General features: G+C 58.9%; 6 protein-coding genes across 6 annotated transcripts; 3 read left to right on the top strand and 3 right to left on the bottom strand.

Annotated features, from left to right (window-relative positions):
- Positions 1-370: 370 nt before the first annotated feature.
- IUM83_06440 (putative exonuclease) lies at positions 371-3,103 on the top strand (the record flags this gene model as incomplete). Its single annotated transcript, XM_067930650.1, has 1 exon — positions 371-3,103. One exon carries the CDS (start codon positions 371-373, stop codon positions 3,101-3,103), a length of 2,733 nt encoding a protein of 910 aa, XP_067800425.1.
- Positions 3,104-5,540: 2,437 nt separating this feature from the next.
- IUM83_06439 (Leo1p like protein) lies at positions 5,541-6,845 on the bottom strand (the record flags this gene model as incomplete). The annotated part of the gene is made up of 3 exons (XM_067930649.1): positions 5,541-6,523; positions 6,583-6,659; positions 6,733-6,845. The coding sequence occupies 3 exons, from the start codon at positions 6,843-6,845 to the stop codon at positions 5,541-5,543; spliced, it is 1,173 nt and encodes a 390-aa protein (XP_067800396.1).
- A 344-nt stretch (positions 6,846-7,189) lies between these two features.
- IUM83_06438 (dihydrolipoamide acetyltransferase) lies at positions 7,190-7,784 on the top strand (the record flags this gene model as incomplete). The annotated part of the gene is made up of 4 exons (XM_067930648.1): positions 7,190-7,263; positions 7,390-7,436; positions 7,512-7,558; positions 7,629-7,784. 4 exons carry the CDS (start codon positions 7,190-7,192, stop codon positions 7,782-7,784), a joined length of 324 nt encoding a protein of 107 aa, XP_067800343.1.
- A 224-nt stretch (positions 7,785-8,008) lies between these two features.
- On the bottom strand, positions 8,009-10,410 carry IUM83_06437 (Epidermal growth factor-like domain; the record flags this gene model as incomplete). The annotated part of the gene is made up of 2 exons (XM_067930647.1): positions 8,009-8,494; positions 8,764-10,410. The coding sequence occupies 2 exons, from the start codon at positions 10,408-10,410 to the stop codon at positions 8,009-8,011; spliced, it is 2,133 nt and encodes a 710-aa protein (XP_067800488.1).
- Positions 10,411-10,801: 391 nt separating this feature from the next.
- On the top strand, positions 10,802-14,679 carry IUM83_06436 (Cell division control protein 6; the record flags this gene model as incomplete). The annotated part of the gene is made up of 3 exons (XM_067930646.1): positions 10,802-13,513; positions 13,582-13,772; positions 13,842-14,679. 3 exons carry the CDS (start codon positions 10,802-10,804, stop codon positions 14,677-14,679), a joined length of 3,741 nt encoding a protein of 1,246 aa, XP_067800344.1.
- Positions 14,680-15,234: 555 nt separating this feature from the next.
- On the bottom strand, positions 15,235-17,190 carry IUM83_06435 (ankyrin-like protein; the record flags this gene model as incomplete). Its single annotated transcript, XM_067930645.1, has 1 exon — positions 15,235-17,190. One exon carries the CDS (start codon positions 17,188-17,190, stop codon positions 15,235-15,237), a length of 1,956 nt encoding a protein of 651 aa, XP_067800487.1.
- Between the last annotated feature and the right edge of the window lie 6,990 nt (positions 17,191-24,180).

The raw sequence follows: 24,180 nt of genomic DNA, 5'->3' as shown, positions 1-24,180 counted from the left end.
AGACAGCGCCAAACTCTTTCCACCGCTCTGGTCACTCGCCAGCGAGTAGTGTGCATGTGTCATGGGTTCAACCGGTCCATGCTTGACGCCCCGCTGACAGCTGGCACCTTCATCCACACAGTCTTATGCCTTTGGCTGGCAGCAAGCTGGCCGTCTCCACACAGGGTTGAAACTTCGTACAGTACCAACGTAAGGTGACTCACTCCAGAGCACTCAACGGTCTTGCAGGAGCGAGTGAAGGTGAGGCAGGTGAGCAACCACTTCAACGTGGTGCAATCTTTCCCATTATGGCTACACATCGTAACCCCGTACCGTACCCCACCCCCGTACCCCCGGTTACTCGCATCATCTGCCAACCAGCACAGCATCGATGGCATCGGACGACGACTACGAAGACGGCGAGATCCTGGAGGAGGGCGAGGAGGCCGCGCAGCCCCCTGCGTCTGCTGCGTCTGCTGCGTCTGATGCGTCTGCGTCTCGCGCGTCTACTGATGTCTCCCCCGCCGCGCTGGTCGCTCTACCGGCCGCAAACGAGGCGATACTACCCACGCCAGGCTCTGCCAACCCGCGCAAGCGCCTGCACTCGTCGCTGCAGGACGCCCGGGCGCCGCTCTCAGCCTCCGCATACGACAACCGACCGCCGCTGACCCACCGCCAGCCGACGCGCTACAGCGGCAACGGCGGCAATGGCTACAACGACCGCAGACGCGACGAGCACCAGGACGAGCGCGCGTACGCCGAGGACCTGATCGTCAAGCACCCGCGGCAGCAGCCGCGCAGCCGCGTGCTGCTGGACTTCGGCGCGTGGATGGCGGCGGCCAGGAGCAGGCAGCGTCTGGACGTGGAGGAGGTGCAGAAGCTCGTGCTCAACGTGCTGCGCGGCGGCAGCCGGAAGGAGCAGGGCCGCGTCAGCCGCTTCCTGCTGCCGTCGCTGCTGCCCGAGGCGCCACTGCCCTCCAGGGTCTGCGTGGTGCTGCTGGCCAAGATGCACCCGTCGGTGCTGCAGAAGTACCGAGCCAAACTGGGCTTCTTCGACGCGTGCTCGAGCGTCCCGGTGGTGCTCACGAAGCAGGAGCTGAACCAGGTCAGGAGGGCCGAGGCGCCGCTGCCCGAGCTCATGTACAAGTTCCCGAGACCCACAGTGGACACCCACGAGCTGTCCACCGACGAGCTGTTCTACGCGCACGAGCTGACGTTCTTGATGAAGCACTCGGCGGGCTTCACGGACGAGCTGGTGTTCTTGCCGACGGGGAGGTTCACACGCAAAAGCCAACCGCTTGGAGGAACGTGGGAGCTGGACGGCGACTTGTTGCACCTAAAGTGGAGACAACGCACGACGAAAGCGGCTGGACCTGAAGAAACTCCCGTAGACCAGGATACAGTGATGATGGAGGACGAGGAAGACGACGCGTACACGTTGGATGTGTTGGTGAGTCAAGACGGTAGCATGCACGAGTTCAGGACGGATCCTGTCACGGATGAGACCTACGCCCACAAAGTACCCGAGCATTTGGCTAAGAAACGCCGCGGCGACGACAAGCCTCGCTCCATTTGGTTGTCGCTGGCGAAAGCGATCGCAGTTGACGTGCCCCGATCGGCCGATGGAGCGCTTATTCTGCAGAATAAGGCACAAGCGAACGGTTTATCGAAGCAAGAACCCCCATCGACGGATACGAATGGAAATTGCACGAAGCGTGAGGAAGAGCCCTTGAACCCGGAGGCTTTTAAGTATTATACACTCTCGCTCGAAGAGATGAAGCAGCACGGCTACCCGACCGATGTTGAGGAGGAGCAGCGCAAGCTCTTAGAGTCAACGGACGGGAACACGCGTGATCGATACGTTGGAACGAAGCCACGATCTCAACTTGCTCCTGCAGGTTCAGCTCCAGTCTCTGATGACGAAGATGATGACGAAGAAGGAGCAGCCATGGAGACGGACGAGACGTTGGCCAACGCTTCCTCGAGCAGTGACTTTATCTACGCGTTGGACTGTGAAATGTGTGAGACGGACATTGGCATGGAACTTACGCGCGTGACGGTTGTAGACATCAAGGGCGCCGTCGTATACGACCAACTTGTGAAGCCACAGAGCACTATCATCAACTACCACACAGAATTCAGCGGTATCTCCGAGGAGACTTTGCGTGACACGAAGTACATCCTGGCTGATGTACAGCGGGATTTGGTGACTCGGTTCCTCTTCCACGACACGATCCTCGTGGGTCACTCGTTAACAAGTGATCTGCGTGCTCTGCGCTTGGTTCACCCTACGATCGCGGACACGGCCATTTTGTACCCTCATCAGCGCGGGTTCCCATTCCGCACTTCTCTGAAGTACCTGACGAAGACATATCTGAAGAAGGACATCCAGATGCAGGTTCAGGCTGGACACGACTCGGCCGACGCCATCGCGTCGTTAGAGCTGTTGTTACTGAAAGTTCGTGAAGGACCTTGGTTCGGCATTCCAGAGGTAGTCTCGTCAAGTGGTGCTTTTGATTCGATCGTGGACAAAGCTTTTGCTTTGGACAAAAAGATGACCATGCTGCGCCTCCAGAGCTCTGGCAAACCAGAAGAACTGCCAGAAGCTACTGAAGGTGCTACCGACACATCAGGCGCAGAGCGAAAGCCATGGGATCTGTACGCGAGTGGCGACCTGAAGGCACAGTCACAGAGCCCCTTTCGCCATGCCCAAGCGGTGAAAGCTAAAGCTTCCGCTGCAGCGAGCTCTTCGCCGGCCCCGGGCAGTGCTATCTTGAAGGTTGAAGACTGCTCATCGGAGACACTAAAGGCCAGCCTGAAAGATGCGTTGGGTGACGCAGCCCCGCAGCCGGACCTTTGTTGGGTGGAGATCGAGCCCCCGAGTGCGAGTGCAGCGCTGTGCAACGATTTTGTAGGGAAGCACGAGGTGTGGATGGCTGGGCAGCAGGCGTACTGTGAAAAGGTGGATGCGTTCCTGCAACAACTTCGCGACGAGGTGCTGCCTAAGGGTACGCTGCTGCTAGCGCTCCCACAGGGCGATCTGAGTCTGCTGCGATATCTCGGCAATTCGCGAACGCTCCGCGGCGTGATGCCACGCCGCCGTGGGCGACGCATTCGCGCCTGAGGAGCTGCACTGCTCATGCAGGACATCGGGTGCCCGCCATCGATAGACAGCGCAATGCTAGGATACGCCTAATGAATGAAAACAATGTGCAACGCGAGGCAGCCCAGCTTGGCCACCATGGAGGTGGGCAGATGAGTTCGTTCTGAACGCCCTGGAGATGACGACGCGGCGACTTGAAGCGGCACCTGTAACGCGCTGGCTTCAGGCGTTTTCCAGTCAGGCCTGCGGTCGCGTTGTGCAGATCGCGACTCTCCTCGGATTACTAGCTCGATTGCTCGAAGCTGCTCTCCTGCGTCGTTCAAGGCACCGACCTCTACCTACATGGCGAAGATCGAGCGCAGCGCTGCCACATGAGACTCCAGGCTCTGGCAAGGCGAAGCACGTTCGAGATGAAGCTCCAAGTGAACACGAAGGCGCGGACGATGATGAGAACCAGCTCGACGTGGCAGCTTTGGTGTTAGAAGACGAGACTGCCATCGACAACCAGCAGGACGACGACTATGACTCGGACTTCGCGTTGGACGTTGAAGCCGTGTTGGAGCTAGCCGACGCCAAAGGAGTGAGTCCTTTGCTGATCACCGCGCAAGAAGGGCTCACCGAAATGACCAAGCGGTTGCTGGAGAGGAACATACCGGTCAACTGGAGGCGCGAGGACGGGACCTCGGCTTTGAAGCTTGCAGTTCTTCATGGTCACTATGCCGTTGTGCACGCGCTGCTGGACGGAGGCGCGGCGGTCAACCTGTCTGACATTGCAGGACGAACGGCACTTATGATTGCTGCCCAGGAAGGACGCCCCGATATCGTTAGCTTGCTGCTAAACCGGAAGGCAAGTGTTAACTACCGAAGCTGCACAGGCGCTACAGCTCTGCGTTTAGCCTGCGAGAACGGCGAGATGGCTGTTGTGCGCGACCTCCTGTATAGTGACGCATCGGTGGATTTGGCCGACGATGAAGGCTGCACCCCCCTCATGGTTGCCGCTAGAGAGGACGACGTTAAGCTCGCTCAATTGCTGATAAATTGGAGGGCGAACGTGAACAGAGCGTGCCTCAATGGAGACACGGCGCTAACGTTGGCCTGTGATAAGGGACACCTCGACGTGATGCGAGCTCTTCTTGCCGCTGGAGCTGACGTAGATGTGTGGAACGCAATCGCTTGGACTCCTCTAATGAGGGCGGCTCAAAAGGGTCGTGTCGAGGTTGTCCAGGTGATGCTGGACGAACTCGTGAACATCCATAGACAACCGACCGACCCATTCTCACGCCCAAGTGGAAATGCTCATGGCGGGGAGCTGGAAGCGTACATCCAGCTCCAACACCAACGGGAGGCAGCAATTAACAGGCGAGGCCCCAACAAGGCGACAGCGCTGTGGATAGCTGCCGAGCACGGACAGAATGAAGTCGTACGGGTTTTGTTGAATGCTGGGGCGAGTGTCGATATCGGAGATGCTGTAGGGAATACTCCATTGATAATCGCCGCTCAAGAAGGGCATCTGGATATCGTTGAGCTGCTGTTGGAGCGCAGGGTAGATATTGACAAGCAACGAGCCGACGGAGCCACAGCGCTAGAAGTCTCTGCCAAGGCTGGGCATTTGAGGTTGTCCAAGCTCTCTTGAGTAGAGGAGCATCGGTTGGTCAAGACGACAACGAAGGTTGGACTCCGCTTATTCGAGCTGCGCAGGGTGGCCATATTGAAATCGTTCGGCTGTTACTGGACTATGGCGCGTCCATCAACAGCCAAGACCACAACGGAGGCACAGCTCTGAGGATTGCTGCGTTGAACAATCATTTGGAGGTGGTGAAGCTACTCCTGGGCTGCGGTGCTGCGACTGATTTACCTGACAATACCGGCTGGACTCCACTCCTTGCTGCCGTTTTCAAAGACAATCTCGAGATCGTTCAGCTACTATTGCGCCGGAGCGCGAATGTTGAAGCTCAAGTCCACAACGAAGCTACAGCTCTAATCGTGGCAGCCGAGTATGGCTACGATCGTATTGTGCGTGCACTCCTCACTGCTGGGGCATGTGTCGACGCTATAGATGACGAAGGGTGGACTGCATTGATGTGCGCTGCTCATGAAGGCCGCGCTGATATTGTGCAAGTACTGCTTGATGCAAGAGCGCAAGTCGATATTCACAACTTGGGCGGGTTTTCTGCATTGGTCATTGCAGTGGGGCACCGCCGTCTAGAAGTAGTCCGTCTCCTCGTTGAACATGGGGCGGACATTCAATGGCATGACTACGCGTCCGGCTCAACATTGCTCTCAGTGGCGTACGGGAGCGGTTGTGCGGAAATCGTCCGGTATATCCAGCAGCGGAACCACCTACGCCGAAGCTGACCTTGACGTTTAAGAAGAGATAGACGTGAAGGATGGTAGATTGAGGATAACTAGTTTGACTGGAATGCCTATCTTGTGCGGTTGTCGGTATTCTAGTTGTAGCTTACTCCGAGTCCTCTTCATCCACGGTGCGCCGCTTCTTGTGGCTGCGGATGACCATCTCTTCTTCTTCCTCTTCGTCCTCGCCCTCGTCGACGCCAGCGTCGTTGTCACTTTCTGATCTTTCAGCGTCGCGCTCACGCTCGAGTTCGCGCTGGCGCTGGCTGCTGCGGTACTCATCGAAGCCGCCACCAGGTACCGGGCGGCGAGCGCCTTGTTTCCGGTGCGCTTGCGAGCTTTTGCGCTTGCCGAATTGCTCCTTGATAGCACCCACGTGCTCGTCGTCATCGTAGTCCATGGCGTCGTAGCCCTCCTCGAGGAACTGCGCATCCATACGCGAAGAGCGCTCGCGGTCGTACTCGTAGCCCTGGCGCGCCTTCTTACGATTCTGCAGGCGCAACTTCTCGTCCGTGATCTTAACACGCTGCTCCTGCTCTCGCTCGCCGTCCAGCTCGGAAATGTACTCCTTAAGCTTCTGCACACTCTTGTTGTGCTTGGCGCGCATGGACATGGTCAGACTCTTGTGCGACTTACTGGCCGTCGTCATGGGGCGGATCGTGAACTTCTCCTTAAGACGCGCGTGGGCCTCCAGCACGCTCTCCTGGCCGGGGACCACATCGTCACTGTCCTGGAAGTGCGGGCTGTCACTGGCCATCTCGTTCACGAACAGGAACGAATTAGCGAGCTTCTGGCGGGACAGCGTCAGGGCCTCCTTGCCCACGAACATCGAGAACGTGCCGTCCTCCCACTGCACCAGCTTGGCGTTGGATTCCCGCAGCGGGAGCTTCGTCTTCTCGTCCAGCAGCACTCGACCGGTAGCGTTGTCGCGCTTGTAGCGCCAGCGCACGTAGTTGCGGTACAGCGTCTCGTCGGACGGGTTCTCCATCTCGGCCCTGATGGCCTCCTTGGTGTAGGGCTCCGGCACCAGGCGCAGGATGTTTGGCATCTTGCTGATGAAGTACTTGGCCGTCTTGGGGCTCGCGGGGTCTTGGGCAGCCACATCTTGTCCGAGTAGCCGTTGTCCCCGTCGGCGCCTCCCACAGCACCACGGTCCCCCGTGTCGTCACCGAAGAGGTCCTCATTGCTGCGGCCGCCGTCGCGCGCGGGCGATTCCTTGACACCCCTAATTAGTCATAACACCCACCGTTAATACCAATCTACAGGGAGGTTAAGTATGACCAGCAGCGCTTCCGTACGAGGCCTTGAACTCCTCCTCCTCCGAGTCGTAGTCCGAGCCGAAGAGGTCCTCCATCTCCTTGTCCTTCTCGCTGGGGCTCTCCTTCTTGGGGACGCCACCCCTTCTTGTCATCTTCCTCCGTGTTGTCATCGTCGTCGCTGTCGTCGCTGAAGAGCTTGTCCGGGTCCGCCGGCTTGCTGCTCTTGGCGGCGCCGCCCTCCGACTTGAGCGAGGGCCCGCCCAGGTCGAACTCGTCCTCGCTGCTGCTGCTGCTGCCCGACTGGGCCTCCGGGGAAGACGCCATGGCCCTCGCTGCCTGCACTCGGTCTTTAGCTGTGAGGGCTGCGTTGCGTCGGACGCGCCCATTGGCGGAAAATCGTCCACACTATCCATTAAGATTATCCTATCAAACGGAATTATATGAAGCAACATGGGGAGGAAGAGGGCGCCATTATTGAGGACCAGCGGTGGCGACCATGGAGCAGATCATGCAGATGCAGGACGACATCCACAAGCTCAAGAAGCTCATGGACTCGGTCTTCGAGAAGATGTACGTGCTGCGCTCCCTCTGCGCTTTCCCTCGGTGTCGTTTGCATCGCCGGAGGACGAGTAGAAGGCCTGCAATTACGAGATTGATACATGCCACTGACCTGTTGCTCGTTGTTGCTGTCGGCAGCGAGAACCAGTCGGAGCAGCGGCCCTACGACACCGCGGACGCCTACGGTGAGAGCGCAGCGTCTTGGCGTCGAGTGCGTTAAAGAGACTGACCTGTGCACTGCGTTGCGGGCGCTTTGGCAGCGGACAAGGACCGGATCGTCGAGATGCTCAACCGCCTGAGCTCCAGGGTGCGTGCCCGGCCTGGCTGGCTGGAGAGCTCTATGGGTTGCTTACAAGCCGCTGTGTGGAGAGCTGCAGATGGCGGACGCGGACATGTCGAACCTCACGGCGACGCCGACCAAGGACGCCACGCCCGAGGACATCGCGGAGCTCAAGCAGACCATCAACCGCATCGAGGCGGAGCGCCAGAACATCAACCGCCGTGCAGGCGCGTCGCTCAAGGGAGTGCTGTAATATATTCATTCAACGGGGGCAGCAGCGCTGCTGCGCTCGTGCTATTCACAGCGATGCCAGTGAGTCTCGCGGCGCTTTGCTACCTGCTAGCGAGCTGCTTGCTGCCCTACTAATCTCAAATGTTTCCTGAATCTAGCACACTTGATCGATTATCTCCATGCTCTCCGTCGTCTACCCAGGTTCATTTCCGTGCGCCCGATACGACCGGACGCGGTATCCTGAGCTTACTCGTTGAAGTCGAACTCGTGCGAGTTGGCCCAGATGTCGTTGGTGATCGCCTTCACGTCCTCCTTCGGGACACCGCCGTTCACTGCCCGCTTCGGAGACTGAGCCGACTCGGGCGGCGGTGACGCCAGCTTGGGACGCTTCGTTGGCGGCTCCGCGTAATTGTGATTCACGATAGCAGGATGCGTAGCAGCGATCTTGTCGAGCTCGTCCCGCTCTATCTCCTCTACAATCTCCTCCCACAGCCCTGTCGTCTTCAGATAAATCTCCAGGGCGGAAGTGCTTTCGAAGCGGTCTTCACCCGATACTGCTGTCTTCGGGTTGGCGCTTGGCTTGAAGTAGTCGTACTCAAATCGACCAGGTCGGTAATACCAACCACGGCCGATGAGCTTCTTCAGAACTGTACCAAACTTAACCTTGGGTAGTCTGGACATCCTCTCCTCAGCCTCAGCAGCCTCAGCAGCCCTGGCAGCCTCGACTTCAGCCTGGTATAAAGTTTGTGCAGGAGGAGGAGTAGCTGTCCTTTGGGAGCGGCCTTCTTGACTTTCTTCGGCTTTGCCTTCGGCTTCGGGGCAGCGGGGCAGGCGCAGCTTGTCCTAGAACTGGAGCACTGTATGTCGCCAGGTTTCTCTTTCTTGCTGCTTGCTGCTCCAGTCGCTGGTGGTGTCGCTCCAACGCCTTTTCACGTTCTTCATTAACTACTTGATCGTGCTCTTCGGAGCTCATCCTCAATGCGCTGCCATGTGCCGCTCACCTTGAGGAAGTTCTCTAAACTCGCCTGGGACTGGAAGTAATTGATATCTTCATGCTTCGTCGCTTCCGTGTATGTTGGCGCAAAGTAGTCGTACTCAAACGTTCCGCACCTGTGGTGCCAGCCTTCATCTTGCAGCTTCGCATACACGATTCCGAAGGAGCATCGGAATTCGGGGGGAGTGAAGTTGAATTCATCCGCTTTGCTGACGTCCGATGCTGTGTCAGACACACCCTTCTTCCTCTTCTTCTTCGTGGCTGGCTTCTTCGCACCAGCTTTACCTCCCTTCGCCTTCTTGGATGACAAGCTCTTTAGCTTTGACGCAGACGACGCAAGTTTGCGCTTCACGCTGGTGGTTGTCGAGCTGGGCGACGCACGCTGAGTAGGCGTTATGAACTTGGAGTTCATGCTTGAGTTCGAGGCAGTCCGCTTCACAGGCTTCACCGCGGGCGACGGGGTCTTGAACAAGGACGTCTTGACCTTCTTCGGAGCAGGCGCAGGTGTCGGCTGCACCACGCGTGGCGCAAAGGCGATGACCTGGTGTCCCTCCGCCGAGTCACCCAGCTCGATATCGCCGACCTCGACCGCCAGACATTTCAGCACGGCGCGCTTCTTGGTCTGGAAGATCGTCTCGTTCGGCAGGAAGCTCTCGAACTTCGTGTTAGGCTTGACGTACCACGTCTCGGGGCCGCACATCATGGTGAACCAGCCGAACTCCTTCTGAGCGATGGGCCAGAGCAGGTCCCAGAGCTCCTGGTCCTCGCTGTCCTCCTTCTTCTCACCGGCGATCTGGATGAACTTCCAGCACGCCTTGATCTTGGAGTCGAACACGTTGATGTTGGGCTTGAAGTTGAAGAACTGCACGCCCGGCATGGCGCAGAAGAGCGTGTTGTGGCCCTGGGCGATCTGCCAGCCGCCGGTCTCCACCAGCTTCGCCACCACGGGGAACACCCTCGTGAACTTGCCCTCCGCGCCCTTGGCTCGGAACTCCTCGGGCGTGTCGTCCTGTGCGTCCACTTCCTTCTCCTCCTTCTTCTCCTCCTCCTCCACCAGTCTGTCCACCAGCGGCGTCGGCGCCACGGGAGGCCTCGGGGCCTTCACAGGCGACGCGCGGGCCTTGGCAGGCGAGCGAGCCTTGAGCGGCGACGAGCGCGGCTTGGCCGGCGAGCGGGCCTTCACGGGCGACGAGCGCGGCTTGGCCGGCGAGCGGATCTTCACGGGGGACGAACGGGCCTTGACGGGCGTCGCACGAGGCTTCACAGGCGACGCACGGGCCTTGACGGGCGACGCACGAGACTTGACGGGCGACGCACGGGCCTTGGCGGGCGACGCACGAGACTTGACGGGCGATCGGGCGGCCGCCGCGGGGCTCATAGGCGGCTGCGGCACCGACACAGGCAGCGGCGCTTCCGGCTCTGGCTGCTTCGCCTCTTCATCGGCGGGCGCCAGCAGCTGCGTGCAGGGGAAGTCCATGTCCTCGTCGGGCTCGTCCTCGGAGCTGCTGTCGCTGGAGCTGCCGCTGCTGCTGCTGCTCGGGTTGTCCTCACGCTTCTCCTCCTGCGCCGCCTCAGCGCCGGCCTCCTCGTGCGCAAACGGCGGTGCTGCCGGCTCGGCGCGGAAGCCGCCGATCAGCAGGTCCAGCGCGTCCATGGCAGCTCAGAAGTGCGGGCTCTTGACGCGCTTGGCTCGGAGCCCTCAGACGTGTTTTCAGGCGGGACGTGCGCTACGGAATTGCTATTGTTAACAGACACCCAGTCTTTCCGGGACGTCGTCTTCATACGAGCTGTCACTGTCCGTCCCTGAAACAACTGTGCGCTCCTCCTTCATTGGCCAAAACGTTTTGGCGCGAAAGCCGCGTATACTATACCTTGGATATTCAAACGCACATCCGGCCGCGTATACTCCGGTTTTCCCGCCAAAGGTTCAAAAGCTCCTGGCCGCGCTCGAGCCATTCCGCAATTACAAGGGCGAGCCCTCCGAGCCTCAAGCCTCGAGCCTCGAGCCTCGAGCCTAGCAGCTACAGCAGCTACCGATCGCCCCCATGGCGCCTTCCCACGACGCGCGCGCCGCGCTGTGCTGTTGCTGCGCAGCATGCCCGTCTGGTGGCCCGCCTGCGTGTACAAGAGCTACTCGGGCGCCGTGGCGCACACGCACGACGTGGGCGCTGCGCAACGCCAAGCCGGCGCTGGACGACGAGGACCGCGTGCTGTACTTCTTCGGCGTGGGCCCTCGCGCCTGCCACGTGGGCGCGGCCGGCTCGGCGCCCAACCTGCAGCTGTGCGTGGCGCACGAGGACGACCTGGCGCTGGCCGCCTGGGCCGCGGCCGACGACTTCCCCGCGCTCTGCGCGCAGCTCCAGGTGCCCGCGGACGTGGCCGCGCGTGCGCAGAGCAACGCCTGCTTCCGCCGCGCCTGCGACGAGGCCGAGACGTTCGCGCGCGACGTGCAGACGGACGAGCAGGCCGGCGAGCTGTTCGTGACGCTGCTGACCATGGCCAAGAAGGCCCACAGGACGGGCCGGGCCGAGGTGGCCCGCGAGCTCGTCGCGTCGCCCTCCACGACGCCCGTCAAGGCCCAGAAGCCCTCGCAGGAGGACAGGAGGAGGCGCGACGTGGCCAGGCTGCTCAAGACGCCCGAGATGACGGCCATGGTGGCCAAGTGCTGGCAGCAGATGCTCGAGGCGGGCTGGGAGACCATGACCCAGGGCGACGGCCAGGTGCTGTACAAGATGCCGGGCACCAGCTTCTTCGACTTCGTGCCCAACGTCAACCTCTTCGACTCGCTCGAGAAGGCCTGCGCGGGCTTCCTGACCGAGTGGGTCAAGGCGGCGGCCGACGAGGCCAACGGCAGCAAGGACTTCTCCGAGATGACCGAGTTCATCTGGCCCATGGCGGCCGCCAGCGGCTGGGAGAGCATGGCCACCACGACCGAGACCCTGTACAAGAAGAAGGACATGCCCTTCGACCAGTGGGTGCCCAACGTCACCATCTTCCGCTCCAAGGCCCAGGCTGTGGCCAAATACCTGCAAGAGTGCGGCCTGATCAGCTCGGCTTCCGAGGGAGAAGACACAGCCGACACGGTGCAGGACGCCGATGTCGAGATGGAGGAACACGAGCTGTCCGAGGCTGAGGCGGAGGAGCCTCAAGAGTCCGAGTCGGAGAGCGAAGAGCTGAGTCAAGTTGTCGACGAAGAGTCCGGCGAAGACGAGAGCGACGACGAGGAAGACAACCAGAGTGAGGAGGAAGTGGAGGTCCCCGTGAAGAAAGCACCTGCTAAGAAGAGTGCGCCTGCTAAGAAGAGTGCTCCTGCTAAGAAGCCCGCTGCTCCCTCCAGCAAGTCTGCACCGAAGCCGCAACCCTCGAAGGCTGTCACCAAGGCGCCTTCTAAGCAATCCAAACCGGTCGTAAAGCAGATGCAGACAAGCAAGCCGAAGCTGGTCATCCCTCCTTTCAAGATGGCCTTCGGCAAGATTGAGAATGAGCTGAAGAATCGCGGATGGTACTGGAAAAACGGGGGTCTTCAGTGGAACTACTACCAGCCGTACTGCAAGACAAAAGACGCAAAGTCTTTAAAGCCCAACGAGGACTACTTCCGAGGCCGCGAGGAACTCGAAGTGTACCTCGAAGAAAGTGGTCTGTACTCGCACATCCGCGTAAAGCTGGAGGAAGAGCACATTAGGTATTACATGGGCGATAGCGACAGTGAAGGTGAGGAAGACAGCGTCCGCAATACCCAACCGGCTAAGGCCAATGCTCGTTCGCGGCCCACCCCGAAGCCGCAGTCGAAGAAGTCCGCACCGAAGAAGGTTACAGCGAAGAAGGTGGAGCCGCCTCGTTCTAAGTCTGTGAGTCGGTTCCGCCGTGCTCGCTCCAAGTCGAAGGCTCGTGGTGCTTCGGGCCTGTCGTCTCAAACCACTCTCGCCGAGGTGAAGTTTGGCGAGATTTGGCGTGTTCTTTCGGAGGAGGACGGCTGGCACTACCGCTGGGGCAGTATCGAGTGTGACTACTTCAAACCCCACTGCGATACCATCAAGGATGGTGTGGCAGGAACGGACTACTTCCAGGGCAAGACCTTGCTGATCGAATATCTGCAGACCAGTGGCATCTGGGATAAGACGGCAGCTCGTGTGAGATCTCAGGCCGCCATGGACTCGAGCGACGAAGATTTGGACGACAGCGACGTTGACACAGCTACCCCTGTCCAAAAGCGAAAGCGCGAGGAGAAAACCCCTGCCCCGCGGCAAGGAAACAAGAAGTACAAAGACGCTTCGCTCTTCCGAACCCCGACTGAGAAGCGATCGACTAACGTGTACTACATCAGCTCTGATGATGAAGACATGGGTGACACCATTTCCCCCGATGCTGCTGGAGTCAAGGGAAAAGAGAATGTGAGCAATGGAAACGGGCGTCAGCCTCTACGCAACCTTGCCAACAGCTTCACGCCTTCGCCGAATGTTGCGAGGAAGGAGAAACCGGTCCAGCGTGTTGAACGCACCGACAATGACGTAACGATGGAGCCTGCAAAGGAGGACTCGCCACACTCGATGCTGTTGGGTGCGATTCAGAAGCTGACATCGGCTTACATCCCTGCCAACTTCCGTCACCGCGAGAAGGAGTTCGGTGAAATTCGTGCTTTCTTCCGTGATTGCTTCGAAGAGAAGGAGAAGACCAGTATGTACATCTCCGGCGCACCGGGGTGTGGCAAGACAGCGCTGCTGAAGTCTTCGGAAGCCGACATCAATGAGCTCTACCGGGTAAGCGTCGCATCACGTTCTTACTTAACAAAGTCGTGTGAACGAACTTACTCACTTTGTTTGTGTAGGAATGCTGCCCCGACCAAGCCGATAAAGAACCCGTCCGTGCCCACATCAACGCGATGGCTCTTGCCGACGCATCCACTCTCTTCACCAAGCTTGCCAAGACTTTCACGAAAAAGTCCTTTTCAAGTGAAAACGAAGCTTTTGAGGCCATTGAGCGGGCAACGAACCGCCAACTCAAGAGCTCTCGGACTATGTACGCTACTATTTGTTTTGATGCTAGCTAGATATTTGAGTGTGGTTATTGACGAAATGTGTTGAGCAGGATCCTGATCTTGGACGAGATTGATATTCTCTTGAAGAACAACGGCATCGAAAACGACCTGTGTCGGCTTTTCGAGCTGGCACACCGGGCTTCTCACAGTTTCATTCTTGTTGGCATTGCTAACCAAGTGGACTTCACAGAGCGGCACCTGCCGTTGCTCCAGCAGCGGTTGCCGGATTGCTCGCCGCGCGTTGTCATCTTTGAGCCGTACAAGCACCAGACCATCGAGCAGATTCTGATTGATCGCCTCGGCGGATCGACGGAGGCGCCGAAGATGGTCAGCGTGCACGGCATCTCCTTCCTCGCTCGCAAAATCGCGTCGACCACCGGCGACATCAGACTCGCGGTGGACACGTGCCGTCGTGTTCTGCAGCACAAGCTAGAGCAAGCGGACAAGGAGAACTCCGAAAACCCGTTGGACGATAAGGAGTTGGCGCGCCCGCTGCCTCTCACCGACACGCTGCGTATCATCAAGCATGCCTTGGAGTCCAAGAGTGCGATGGCGATCCGGTCGCTGCCGCGCAACCTGCAGATGATTCTCTTCGCCTCAACTCGGCTGCTTATCGTGACGGCCAACCGGGCGGCCGCTAACGGAAGCGAGGCCACGCCGCTCCTCAGCGCGGACGAGCTGTACTCGTGCTACTGTGAGGTGAGCAAGGACGCGGGCGTCTTCAAGCCGCTGGCGGAGCGCGACTTCAGGACAGCGCTGGACACGCTAGGAGAAGAGGGCCTCATCGCGGAAGCGGAGCTGCGGAAGCAGCTCGTCAAGCTGCAGTTCAGCACCAGTGAGCTTCTGCACAGCTTCCGCAAGGACCCGTTCTTCTCGCGGCTCGTATAAGCGCTCAGCGTCCGTGGTAGATGTCGTGGACAGCCACGTCCTCGCTGGGGTATTTACAAAGACCTGATGTTAAAGTTGCCTCGTAATATACTAAGCTTTGCTCGTTGAAGTGTTCAATGAAGATGCTTCCAACTTGTGAATCCCAACGCCTGTCCATGATTCAGCGGTACGAGTTGGAGACATGCAGATTCATGGATCCCTCCAGCTCGCATGAGCAGCGGCAGGATACAGCTCACATGACTCTACACTGCATCCGGATCCACATCGTTGTTCGTCATGGCTTCACTTCGATTGACGTTGATGGTGGTGGTGCCGAAGGTGAAGTTGACCACAATGCATTGTCGAGACGAGGGTAATAATCAAAATTGTGGTAAATTAGTGGATCTACATATCTAGTATCGATACACGGCCTTCTTCGTTGAGCGGCCTGCCGGGGAATAATATACTGCGGGTGGTTCCGGCTTGGTTGCTTGTTGCTTGGAAGCCTGATTCATAACTTGACGCACGCGGCTGCCCCTCACGCTGCGTTCGCGTGGGGGAAGATGCCCGTCTGCCTTAGTTGTTCAGCACGGAGCGCAGCCAGTGCTTGAGCGATGTGTGCGTGTTGGACTTGGCGATGAAAATGCGTTCGCTGCTCTTGCTGCTCTTCCGCTGCGAGCCGTTGCCGGACGATGACCACGAGCGGCTCCGCGAAATCTGCGCCGCCGAACCGGGCGAGTTCGACGACGACGACGCGAACGATTCACTGCCAGCGACCGCCATCTTCTGCTCCGATGTGCTCGACGTCAGCACGGGCTGCGTGCTCGCGTTGCGCGACAGCAGCAGCTTCACGGTCTGGAATTGGCTCATGCGGCTGGCCTTGAGAAGCGGCGACTCGTTGCCCACCGTCATGGCGTCCACGTTAGCTCCGTGGTCCAGCAGGCAGGCGGCCACCGCCGTGTTGCCACGCTGAGACGCGAGGTGAAGTGCCGTGCAGCGATCGTGGGTCACGTCGTCCACAGGCACCTTACCGACCTCGAGCAGCAGCTCCACGCAGGCCAGTTGGTTCTCCTGGGCCGCAATGTGCAGCGGCGTCTCGCCACTTGGGCCGACAGCCGTGCACTTGGCGCCCTTCTCCAATAGAGTCTGCACCACGACCTCTTGGCCGCGAGCACAGGCCAAGTAGAGCGGCGGGATGCCGCTGCCGTCCTGTGCACGCACGTCGGCGCCCATCTTGATCAGCAGTAGCACCGTCTTGGCACTGCCGTTCTTCACTGCCGCATGCAGCAGCGAACTCTGTGAGGTCTTGTCGCGCGCATCCAGCAGTAGTCGGGTCTCGTACGTCTTGGCCAGGCACTTCAACAGTCGGTAGTCGGGCAGGTTCACGGCGTCGAACGCGCACTTCACGACGCTCTGTCTGGAGGTGGCATTCTTGCCGTCGCCCAGCAGCACACGGATCAGCTCGGTGTGTTCGGCCGCCGCTGCTGAGCACGCCTTCTGCAGCGTGGAGCTAGATATCAACGGGACGTACGTGCGCTCATTCGCCTCTGCCCCCTTCTTGTGGAAAAGCTGGTGCACCGGGCTGGCCTTCTTCTTCGCGTCTGCGTTCGCGAAGCCTACCAACGTGCGGACCACATCCTCGTGGCCGCGACTAGCTGCCACCACCAGCGCTTCCTCGTCAATGCGCGCGCCGTACTGCATGAGCATCTCCAAGATGTCCGTCTTGCGGTTCTTGCAGGCGATGCCCAGACAAGTCCGCTGTCTCCGCTTGCGCGTCAGCATCGGGTCCACGCTGCGTCTCCTGTGGTTGCGGATGTGGCTCGACAGCGTCTGCTTCGCGCCGGGCGTGGCGCTGCCGGCTCCGTTCGGGTCCGCGTGGCGCTTGAGCAGCAGCTTGACAATGCGGGCGTCGCCCGTTTCGCAGGCCACTTCCAGCGGCGTGCGGCCGCACGCGCAGCTCGAGTTGACGAGCTTGATCAGGTCCGCGCCGAAGTAGAAGCTGAGCAGGTGCTTGAGCGCCTGCAGCTCCCGTCTCCTGCAGGCCGCGTGGATCGGGGACGGCATGTCCTTGACGTCGCCCGAGGGCTGGAGGCTCTGGCAGCTGCACTGGCCGCGGGGGCTGGCCGCGACGCCCTGCTCGAGCTCCTGCTCGGGCTCGGTCTGCAGGAACGAGACCTTCTTCTTCTTCTTGGCCTTGTCCTTGGTGGCGTCGCTGCTCTCGCTGCTGGCCGCGCTGCGCTCGAGGCCCAGCGCGGCGGGCGGGAGGCTGGCCGACGTGGCCCGCGTGCGCAGGATGGAGCTCGGGCTCGCGTGGCGCGGCGGCGACTCGAGCGTCACGGGCTCGGGCGCCGTGCGGAAGGCCTGGCGCAGCTCGATGGTCTGGTGCTCGAAGTCCACGCAGTGGCGCTGGCGCGAGAGCTCGGCGCGCCGCGGGGCGTTGAGCACGCTGGCGGCCGACTCGAAGTCGCGCTTGGGCCGCAGCTTCGACTGCGCGGCCTCGAGGTCGTCGCAGGACACGAGCTGGAGCTGCATGAACTGACTGACTATACTGCAAGTGGCGGAGGCTGCTGCTGTATTGGGACACAGCACACGCAGACGAGAGCGTGCGACTCGGAGCTGCGGCCTGGGAAATTGCGAAGTGCGAAGCCGCTGAAGCTTACGCCAGCGCCGCACTGTTGTATCGGGCGGGAGGTCGGATTTTTTTTGGCGTTTGGTTTCAGTATGCGGTCTGGACTCGGCCGAGAACGCGCATGTGCGCAGAGAGTGCGGCCTGCAGGCGCTGAAGCTGAAGTGTGTTTGAAGGAGGGAGAGAGGCTCGACTCGCAGCTTGAAAGGCGGCTACGACACTCGTACTCGTACTCGAGCGCGCAGGTTGCCGCGACGGCGAGCCTCGAGGCACTATTAGCGTCCATTGTTACCAGCAGCAGCGCGTGTATCTTGGCGCTCGCGCAGTGCACAGCCCGGGCGCGGATCACCTTTATTTTGGAAAGGGGATCCGCCACGCTGACCACCGCACACTGGGCTTCACTATGGCGCCCACGCCTGTCTACCGTGGCCAGTTGCCGCGTGAATCCGCCACCGCAACGGAGCGAGCGGTGCCAGTCGATACGGCCACACGGCCCGCTGTGGCCATTATCGAGGCCGCCACCGCCAGCACAGCCGCTGCTAAGCTACTACAGTCGTCGATGCGGAGGGCTCGACTCGACTTGCAAGTTGCAGTGGCCTCGGTGCCGCATAGATAGGCTGGGCGGACTGGCGCCGGGGCTCGGGCCCCGCTGGCCTCACTGCAGAGAGCGCTGCTGCTGTGGGCGTTTTAGGCCGGGCCGGCTGTTGCTGCAGGGTATGTGCTGCTGAACTGCCCCAACTGGCAGTGCCATGCAGGCTGCTCGGCAGTTTGCGTGCAAGTGGCCGAGCGGTGCCGGCCGGCGCGAAGTCGGAGAAAGCGGGAGGATAGGCCTCTTGTCGCTCCGCGCCGCGCTCTCGGTCACCGCAGTAGGCTGCAGGCAGGCTTGGGCTTGTCCGTCGTGCTCTCTCGCGAACACGAACGGGGATGCCGCGACTTCAAGCTGTCGACGAGCGGAGGATGGATGGCCTTCTTGGGCTCCGATATGCAGAAAACCTGCTGCCGCTGATTTTTTCAGGGGCGAACGGAAGGATGCCACCGCGTAGGGAGGAGTATATGACTGCACCGCGCGTCGCGAGCGAGCGGTCCAGCGGGGCCGAGGACAGTCGCAGCAGCAACTGCGCAGTGCCGAGATGAAGCAAGCGCGGCGGCCGGTGGCGACATCGCCAATATCTGAAAGGATGACACCCCGAGCGCGGCCGGTTCAGCGTGTGTGCGTGCTGGGTAGCGGCAGAATATGCGAGGCGCAGATGCTAGGTGCGCTGCCAGCTACGCCGTCGAAGCGCGAGGGCTCTTGCAGCCGCGATAAATCATCCGCGACCGTGCCTGCCGCAGCCTGACGGGGACCCTCCTTGCCGACTTCCTCCTGACTCAAGACACCCGCTTGTCCGGGGTGGCGGCCAGAGCGCAGCAGCGACGAAGCGCTCGTCGTTCCAGCTGGACCGGGACGCCGCTCCACTCTGCGGGTCATTGCCTGCATCTCGACCGTTGTTCGCTCGCTCGCTTAGACGCCGACAGGGTCGCGGCCGCGCTTCACGATTCGTGGAGCGGGCCTAATCTCGTTACGGTGAGGCTTCGCCAAGGCTGAAGCAGCCATCTCATGTCGGTCTTGCGCTCACGGGTTAGTCGAGCCGGCGCCCGTCTGATCTATCCACTGCCCCCGGGTCTTGTCGCGCCACTGCGTTCAGGGCTCGGTGCTCGATCGCGCTGGCCCGCACTCGCTACATCAGCGCTCGCCCCGACGGCAGACGCTCCACGTTGACGGACATGGCGGCCGTGATCGTGTCCCAGCTCAGACCAGCCTCGTACAGACCCCGCAGGCTCTGCACTGCAGACTGCAGAGCGCTCGCCGGCGAGGCGGAGCCTGGCGAGCCGGTCACTGGCCGGAGCCGCCCGCGCCTGATCGGGCGCAGAGCGTGGCACCGGAGCCATTAGCTACCTGCACCGGGGCGCGGTGCAGAGAGGGTGTCGTATCGACAATCCAGCCCGACCGCCATGTACGGCAGGCTGCGTGGTCATCGCGTCGCACTCGATCGGCGGGCCGACGCCGTGGGCATCGCATCGATGCGCTTGGAGACGTCGCTGGACGCTCTGTTGGTCAAGAATGGCTTGCGACGCCGCCCTGCAATAGAAACAGGATCCTGACTCTATTTTGGCATGAACCACTGAACTTATGTATTATTAATAATAGCCATGTGCTTCATAAGCCACTTCAACCAGGTCCAATGCACAAAAATGGGCAGCACCTACAGTACTGTAGTTTATTTAGCCTTTATTGGGCGCCGTCCAAAACCCATATAAAACCGTTTGATCAGTTTAAACGGTAATTTATTTAAATTACCGAAGCGTTAAATGCCCCCGGTTGCTGTTACACGACCTTTGGGTATGTCACTAGTTTAATCACGTTGCTGCTTAACCCTTTCGTCACGAGGGTCACGAAATTCGTGACCCTCTTACCTAAACTATACTATACAAGTTATAGTTATTTTCATGTAAAAGGGCGTAATAAGCGCCCTTTTAGTAAATCACTGTACTTAGGCAAATGGACGATGTCTTGAACAATCCTAACGGAGCTGTGATATAGACAGCCAGAGCGCTAATAGGGCGCACTCTGCACCCTTTTAAAAATTGACTGTACTTTCAGAGGCATTTTTTTATTGGATTGATTTTTTCATTATCGTGCGACTAGTAAAACTGTGTAGGTACCACGTACCAGCGTCGATATTTACGGGGTAAGATAAATATCTTCTTTTGTAGCTGGTTCCCGTAACTGCGCTCGTGCTTGACCCTTCGGTAACATCTTCGCAAAAACCCTCGAGTTCGAGTCGTCCGTCGTCGTTGCGCTTGCGGTCGGCGTCGCACCTGCCCAAAATTACGACGATCAGGCGTGCCTGCTGCGCCGCAACATCTCTGCTAGCTCACCGCACCTGGATAAGTACAACTTGGAGAAGAGCAGTGAGAAGTAAGAAGTTGCGGAGACGATATTGGCCAAGCCAAGCTGAAATTGGCGAGAGTGAGAAGGTTATCACGCGTGCGTTTGAGACAGCCCGGGCACTGATTCCTTTTATGGTTTTCATTGACGAATTCCAGTCACTCGTCTGTAATCGGTCGCCTCCAACCCAAGTACGACCTCACGACGTCAAACCTATCGACTGAGCATCTGTAGCGTTAGCTTTTCCCAAGACCGCACCATGCCACTTTAGTAATGTCGTGTATTTCGGTCTGCCCAACGCCAGTGAGCGAGATAAACTGGATACCCCGCGCAATGAAATACCGTGGGTCAAGAGGCCGACTTTGCTAAGCCTGTGGAGGCGCTGATTCGGCGTCGTTGATCGCGTTGTACAAGTCTAATAATCGTAATCCTGGCCATAAACGGATACCACCCAGCTCCCCAGTGGACGAACAGGTGAGAAACCTTGACTGCACATACAGTGGTGCACCGCGTATTCGACAGGACGGACCTTATATACACTGCCAGGTCCATTACCTTTGGTGGGGGAAACAAAGAGTGGACAAATCGCAATAAGACAAGACTGGACTTGTTGTACTGATTTAAAGGAACAAAATGAATAGAAATCGTGCTCTTGTAACGGGGTTACACGTACAAGTGGCTGCAAGCCACTTGTGAATTTAACAGATAGGTTATCTGTTAAAAGTTTTGGATACTTCCTCACCTTGGTGTAAGACACACCAATGGATACATTGAAGTGGGCCACCACAATGAGTGGTCCACACATACCCAAAGATCCTATTGGTAGAAAGCAGCATCTTTCTACCAATCAGAGACATGCATATTAGCGGGGCTCTGACAGCCAGCCACTGCCAACCCCTTTCATAGATGATAAACAGTTTTTAGCAGATTTTAGAGGAAGATCAATTTACAAACAATACAGTTCTCATTTTACCTAATCTAAGTCACTTGGAATCCTATCTTACTTAACTCATATTTGTGTATTCAAATATAATTAACCTAAGTAATTACTAAATACTTACGCTTCCTCGTACACGTTGCGCAACGTGTAAGCTAAAGTAGTGAGTCAAGTTAGACCCACTACACCTGGTAGCACTTTGTAGTCCGTCCAACGATCGACTGCTTGACGTTCGTACGCGGTGTACGAACGCGGAGCCGAGAACCACATGAGCACGGAGGTGCCCATGGAGAGCTCCAATACGCCTGCAACGCATGTTGCACGCGCAGACTGCCCCCACCTGTCTGACCCAGACTGGGAAGCCCTCCAACGACTGTCAACAGTCATTGGAGAAGCGGCGATAGCTACAATGCTGCGTACGCTATCGCCGACGGAGCAACATGGTGTTGCTCTGGGGTTCATCATGAAGGAGCAGCGTGACGCTGCTTCCTCAGTGACGGCGTCGTCAGGGACGATACCGCGTGCTCAACCATTAAAGTTGAGCGTAAGCAATTACGTGGGAAGAGAGGGCGAGCCTCTCCTCCGATGGCTTGTCGAACTCGACACAGCCATAGCGGCTCGACGCATCGTCGACCCGCTGTCGAAGTCCTGCCTTGGCGGACGCGCAAGAAGTTGGGTGTATGGACGCCGACTCTCCGATCCTACGTGCTTCAGCACGTACGAAGTGTTCAAAGAGGAGCTCAAACAAGCGTTTGAGCCCCCGCAAAACGAGTTCCGGTCGAGGGCGGAGTTCCTCGACCTTCAGCAGGGTAAGCATGACGTCCATGCTTACGCGCAGCGCGCACGATATTTGGTATCAAATATCGTGACTAACCCGATTGATGAGGCGACCAAGGTCGACACGTTCATGAAAGGACTTAGAGATGGGCCCGTGAAGACCTATCTCTTCCGAGAGTACCCGAGTCTCTCGAAGCTGCAATTACCCTTGCCATGCAAGAAGAGTTTAGCCTTCGGCAGGCTAAACTCCATGTAAACGTACCGAGGCCGCAAACGCGCCCGGTAGCGAGGACGGGAGGTCCGGAGCCAATGGACCTCTCGAATGCAACAACTGCTGGTTACCAGCAGCAGGGAGGTAACGTGCGATGCTTCCGTTGAGGAAGGATCGGTCACTTTGCACGGGAGTGCACAGCTCCCATGCCCCCCTGGAGGTGGCCGTCGTGGCGATGCTAGGCATCACCGCGGACCAACAAAAAACGCGAGCATCCAGTAGGCGCGGGGCGTCCTACTGGTAATGCAGTCACGCGTGCCGACATCGGGCACGCGACACTGAGGACTGCAGCCCCCAGTGAGACTAACTCTCGCTGCAAGAAACAAGATGACAGGCCGAACCTAGTCATCTTGAAGGTTTACTCGAAGAGAGCGAGTGACTCTCTTCGAGCTTTGGCGGATTCAGGCGCGTCGAACAACTTTGTTCGACTACGAAGCCTGCCGAGACTTGACTTCGAGGAGGTAGATACACCTCGAAGTCTTCTGGAGGTACGACTGGCAACAGGTGCCATCGTAAAGACCGAGAAGCGCGTCGTGAACGTGCGCTTCTCGTACAAAGAACGAGTGTTTGTCGAACACTTTATCGTCCTGGACCTGGACGATAAGTTCGACGTGGTAATGGGCATGCCGTGCAAGCCACGGCATGATCCGGTGATAGACTGGAAGAAGCGCACGAGCGTGTGCTTCGGCCGCGACAGCGGAACAGAGAGCGATGGCCCTGTTACCGCAGCGCACGCACCAGCAGGTGCACGCGGCTCACCAGTCGAGACAGCGCTTAACGCTGCTGTCCCGGAGTGCCCAAGGAGTGCGCGAGGGCGCGCACAGTGAGAACCCGCGTCGGCAATGCTGCCGACGTCGGAAGAAAAGATGTGTTGGTTCCGGGAACCAACACCCACGTTCAAGCGTGTAGGATAGTCCCTGACCCGAAGAGGTCAGGTCGACAACGACGCGTCGGCTCCGGGAGCCGACGCACCCTCGGTCATGAGGGGCTCCGCCAATGAATGGCGTCAAGGTGACGAAGGCGTGTCAACTCCGGGAGTTGACGCTGCAAACAGTGCGGACGGTTGCAAACGTACCGCACTGACGCAATTTGCATGCTGTCGTGCAGCCGGGCTGCACGACGAAGCGCCATGCGATCAAGCCGGGCTTGATATCGCGCGCCCGCATACAGGGTCTGCCGGCGAAGGGACACATTACCGTGCAGCCGGGCTGCACGAAGGAACATGCGGTCAAGCTGGGCTTGATACCGCGCGCCCGCGGACAGGGTCCGCCGGCGAACAACTGTCCACGGCCGGGCCTGGACCAGCAGAACAACTGTGCGGAGCCCGGCTCTGCACAACAAGAAGACGGCGCAAGTGGAGAACGCTGCGCAAGTCTCGGTCCGGGACCGAGACGCAACAAGAACAGTCTGCTGGGCTGACTGAGGCGGTGGCGCCGGACGTCGAGACGCTAAGCGTCTTGACGCGCACCGATACTGGATTCCAGTATCAGGAAAAGGAACTCGCTAATCCTCCGACGAGGGCGTCGGAGTTGACTTCGCTTCCAGCCATGAGCTGGAAGCGCTTCACGCGCGACTTGCACGATGGACGCATTGAGCAAGTCTTCGTTCTTTCGGACAGCGAAAGAACGGAGAGCGAGAGCGAAGAGCTGAGGCAGCTCTTCATGGGAAGTACCACTGAGAGTAAATACACTCTCAGTGCGAAGACAAAGCGAGAGCGCTTCGAAGAACAAGGTTGTGACTCGTTAAAGTCGAGTCCCTATTACGAACTATTGAGGGAGTACAAAGACGTACTCCCGGAAGAAATTCCTGCGGAGCTTCCGCAGGATAAGGGTATTCAGCACGAGATTGATATCGTGCCGGGCACGAAGTACTGTGTCACGCGGCAGTGGCCACTGCCGCGAGAGCAAGTAAAAGCAATCGACGACTTCTTTGAAAGTCGTCGCAAAGCAGGACAAGTGCGGGAATCAAAGTCCCCGCAAAGT

The sequence above is a fragment of the Phytophthora cinnamomi genome (genome assembly GCF_018691715.1).
Source record: "Phytophthora cinnamomi strain GKB4 chromosome Unknown Contig1, whole genome shotgun sequence".
Lineage (NCBI taxonomy): Eukaryota > Oomycota > Peronosporomycetes > Peronosporales > Peronosporaceae > Phytophthora > Phytophthora cinnamomi.
Note: the sequence above shows the minus strand (reverse complement) of the source record. Positions and strands in the feature narration are given on the sequence as shown.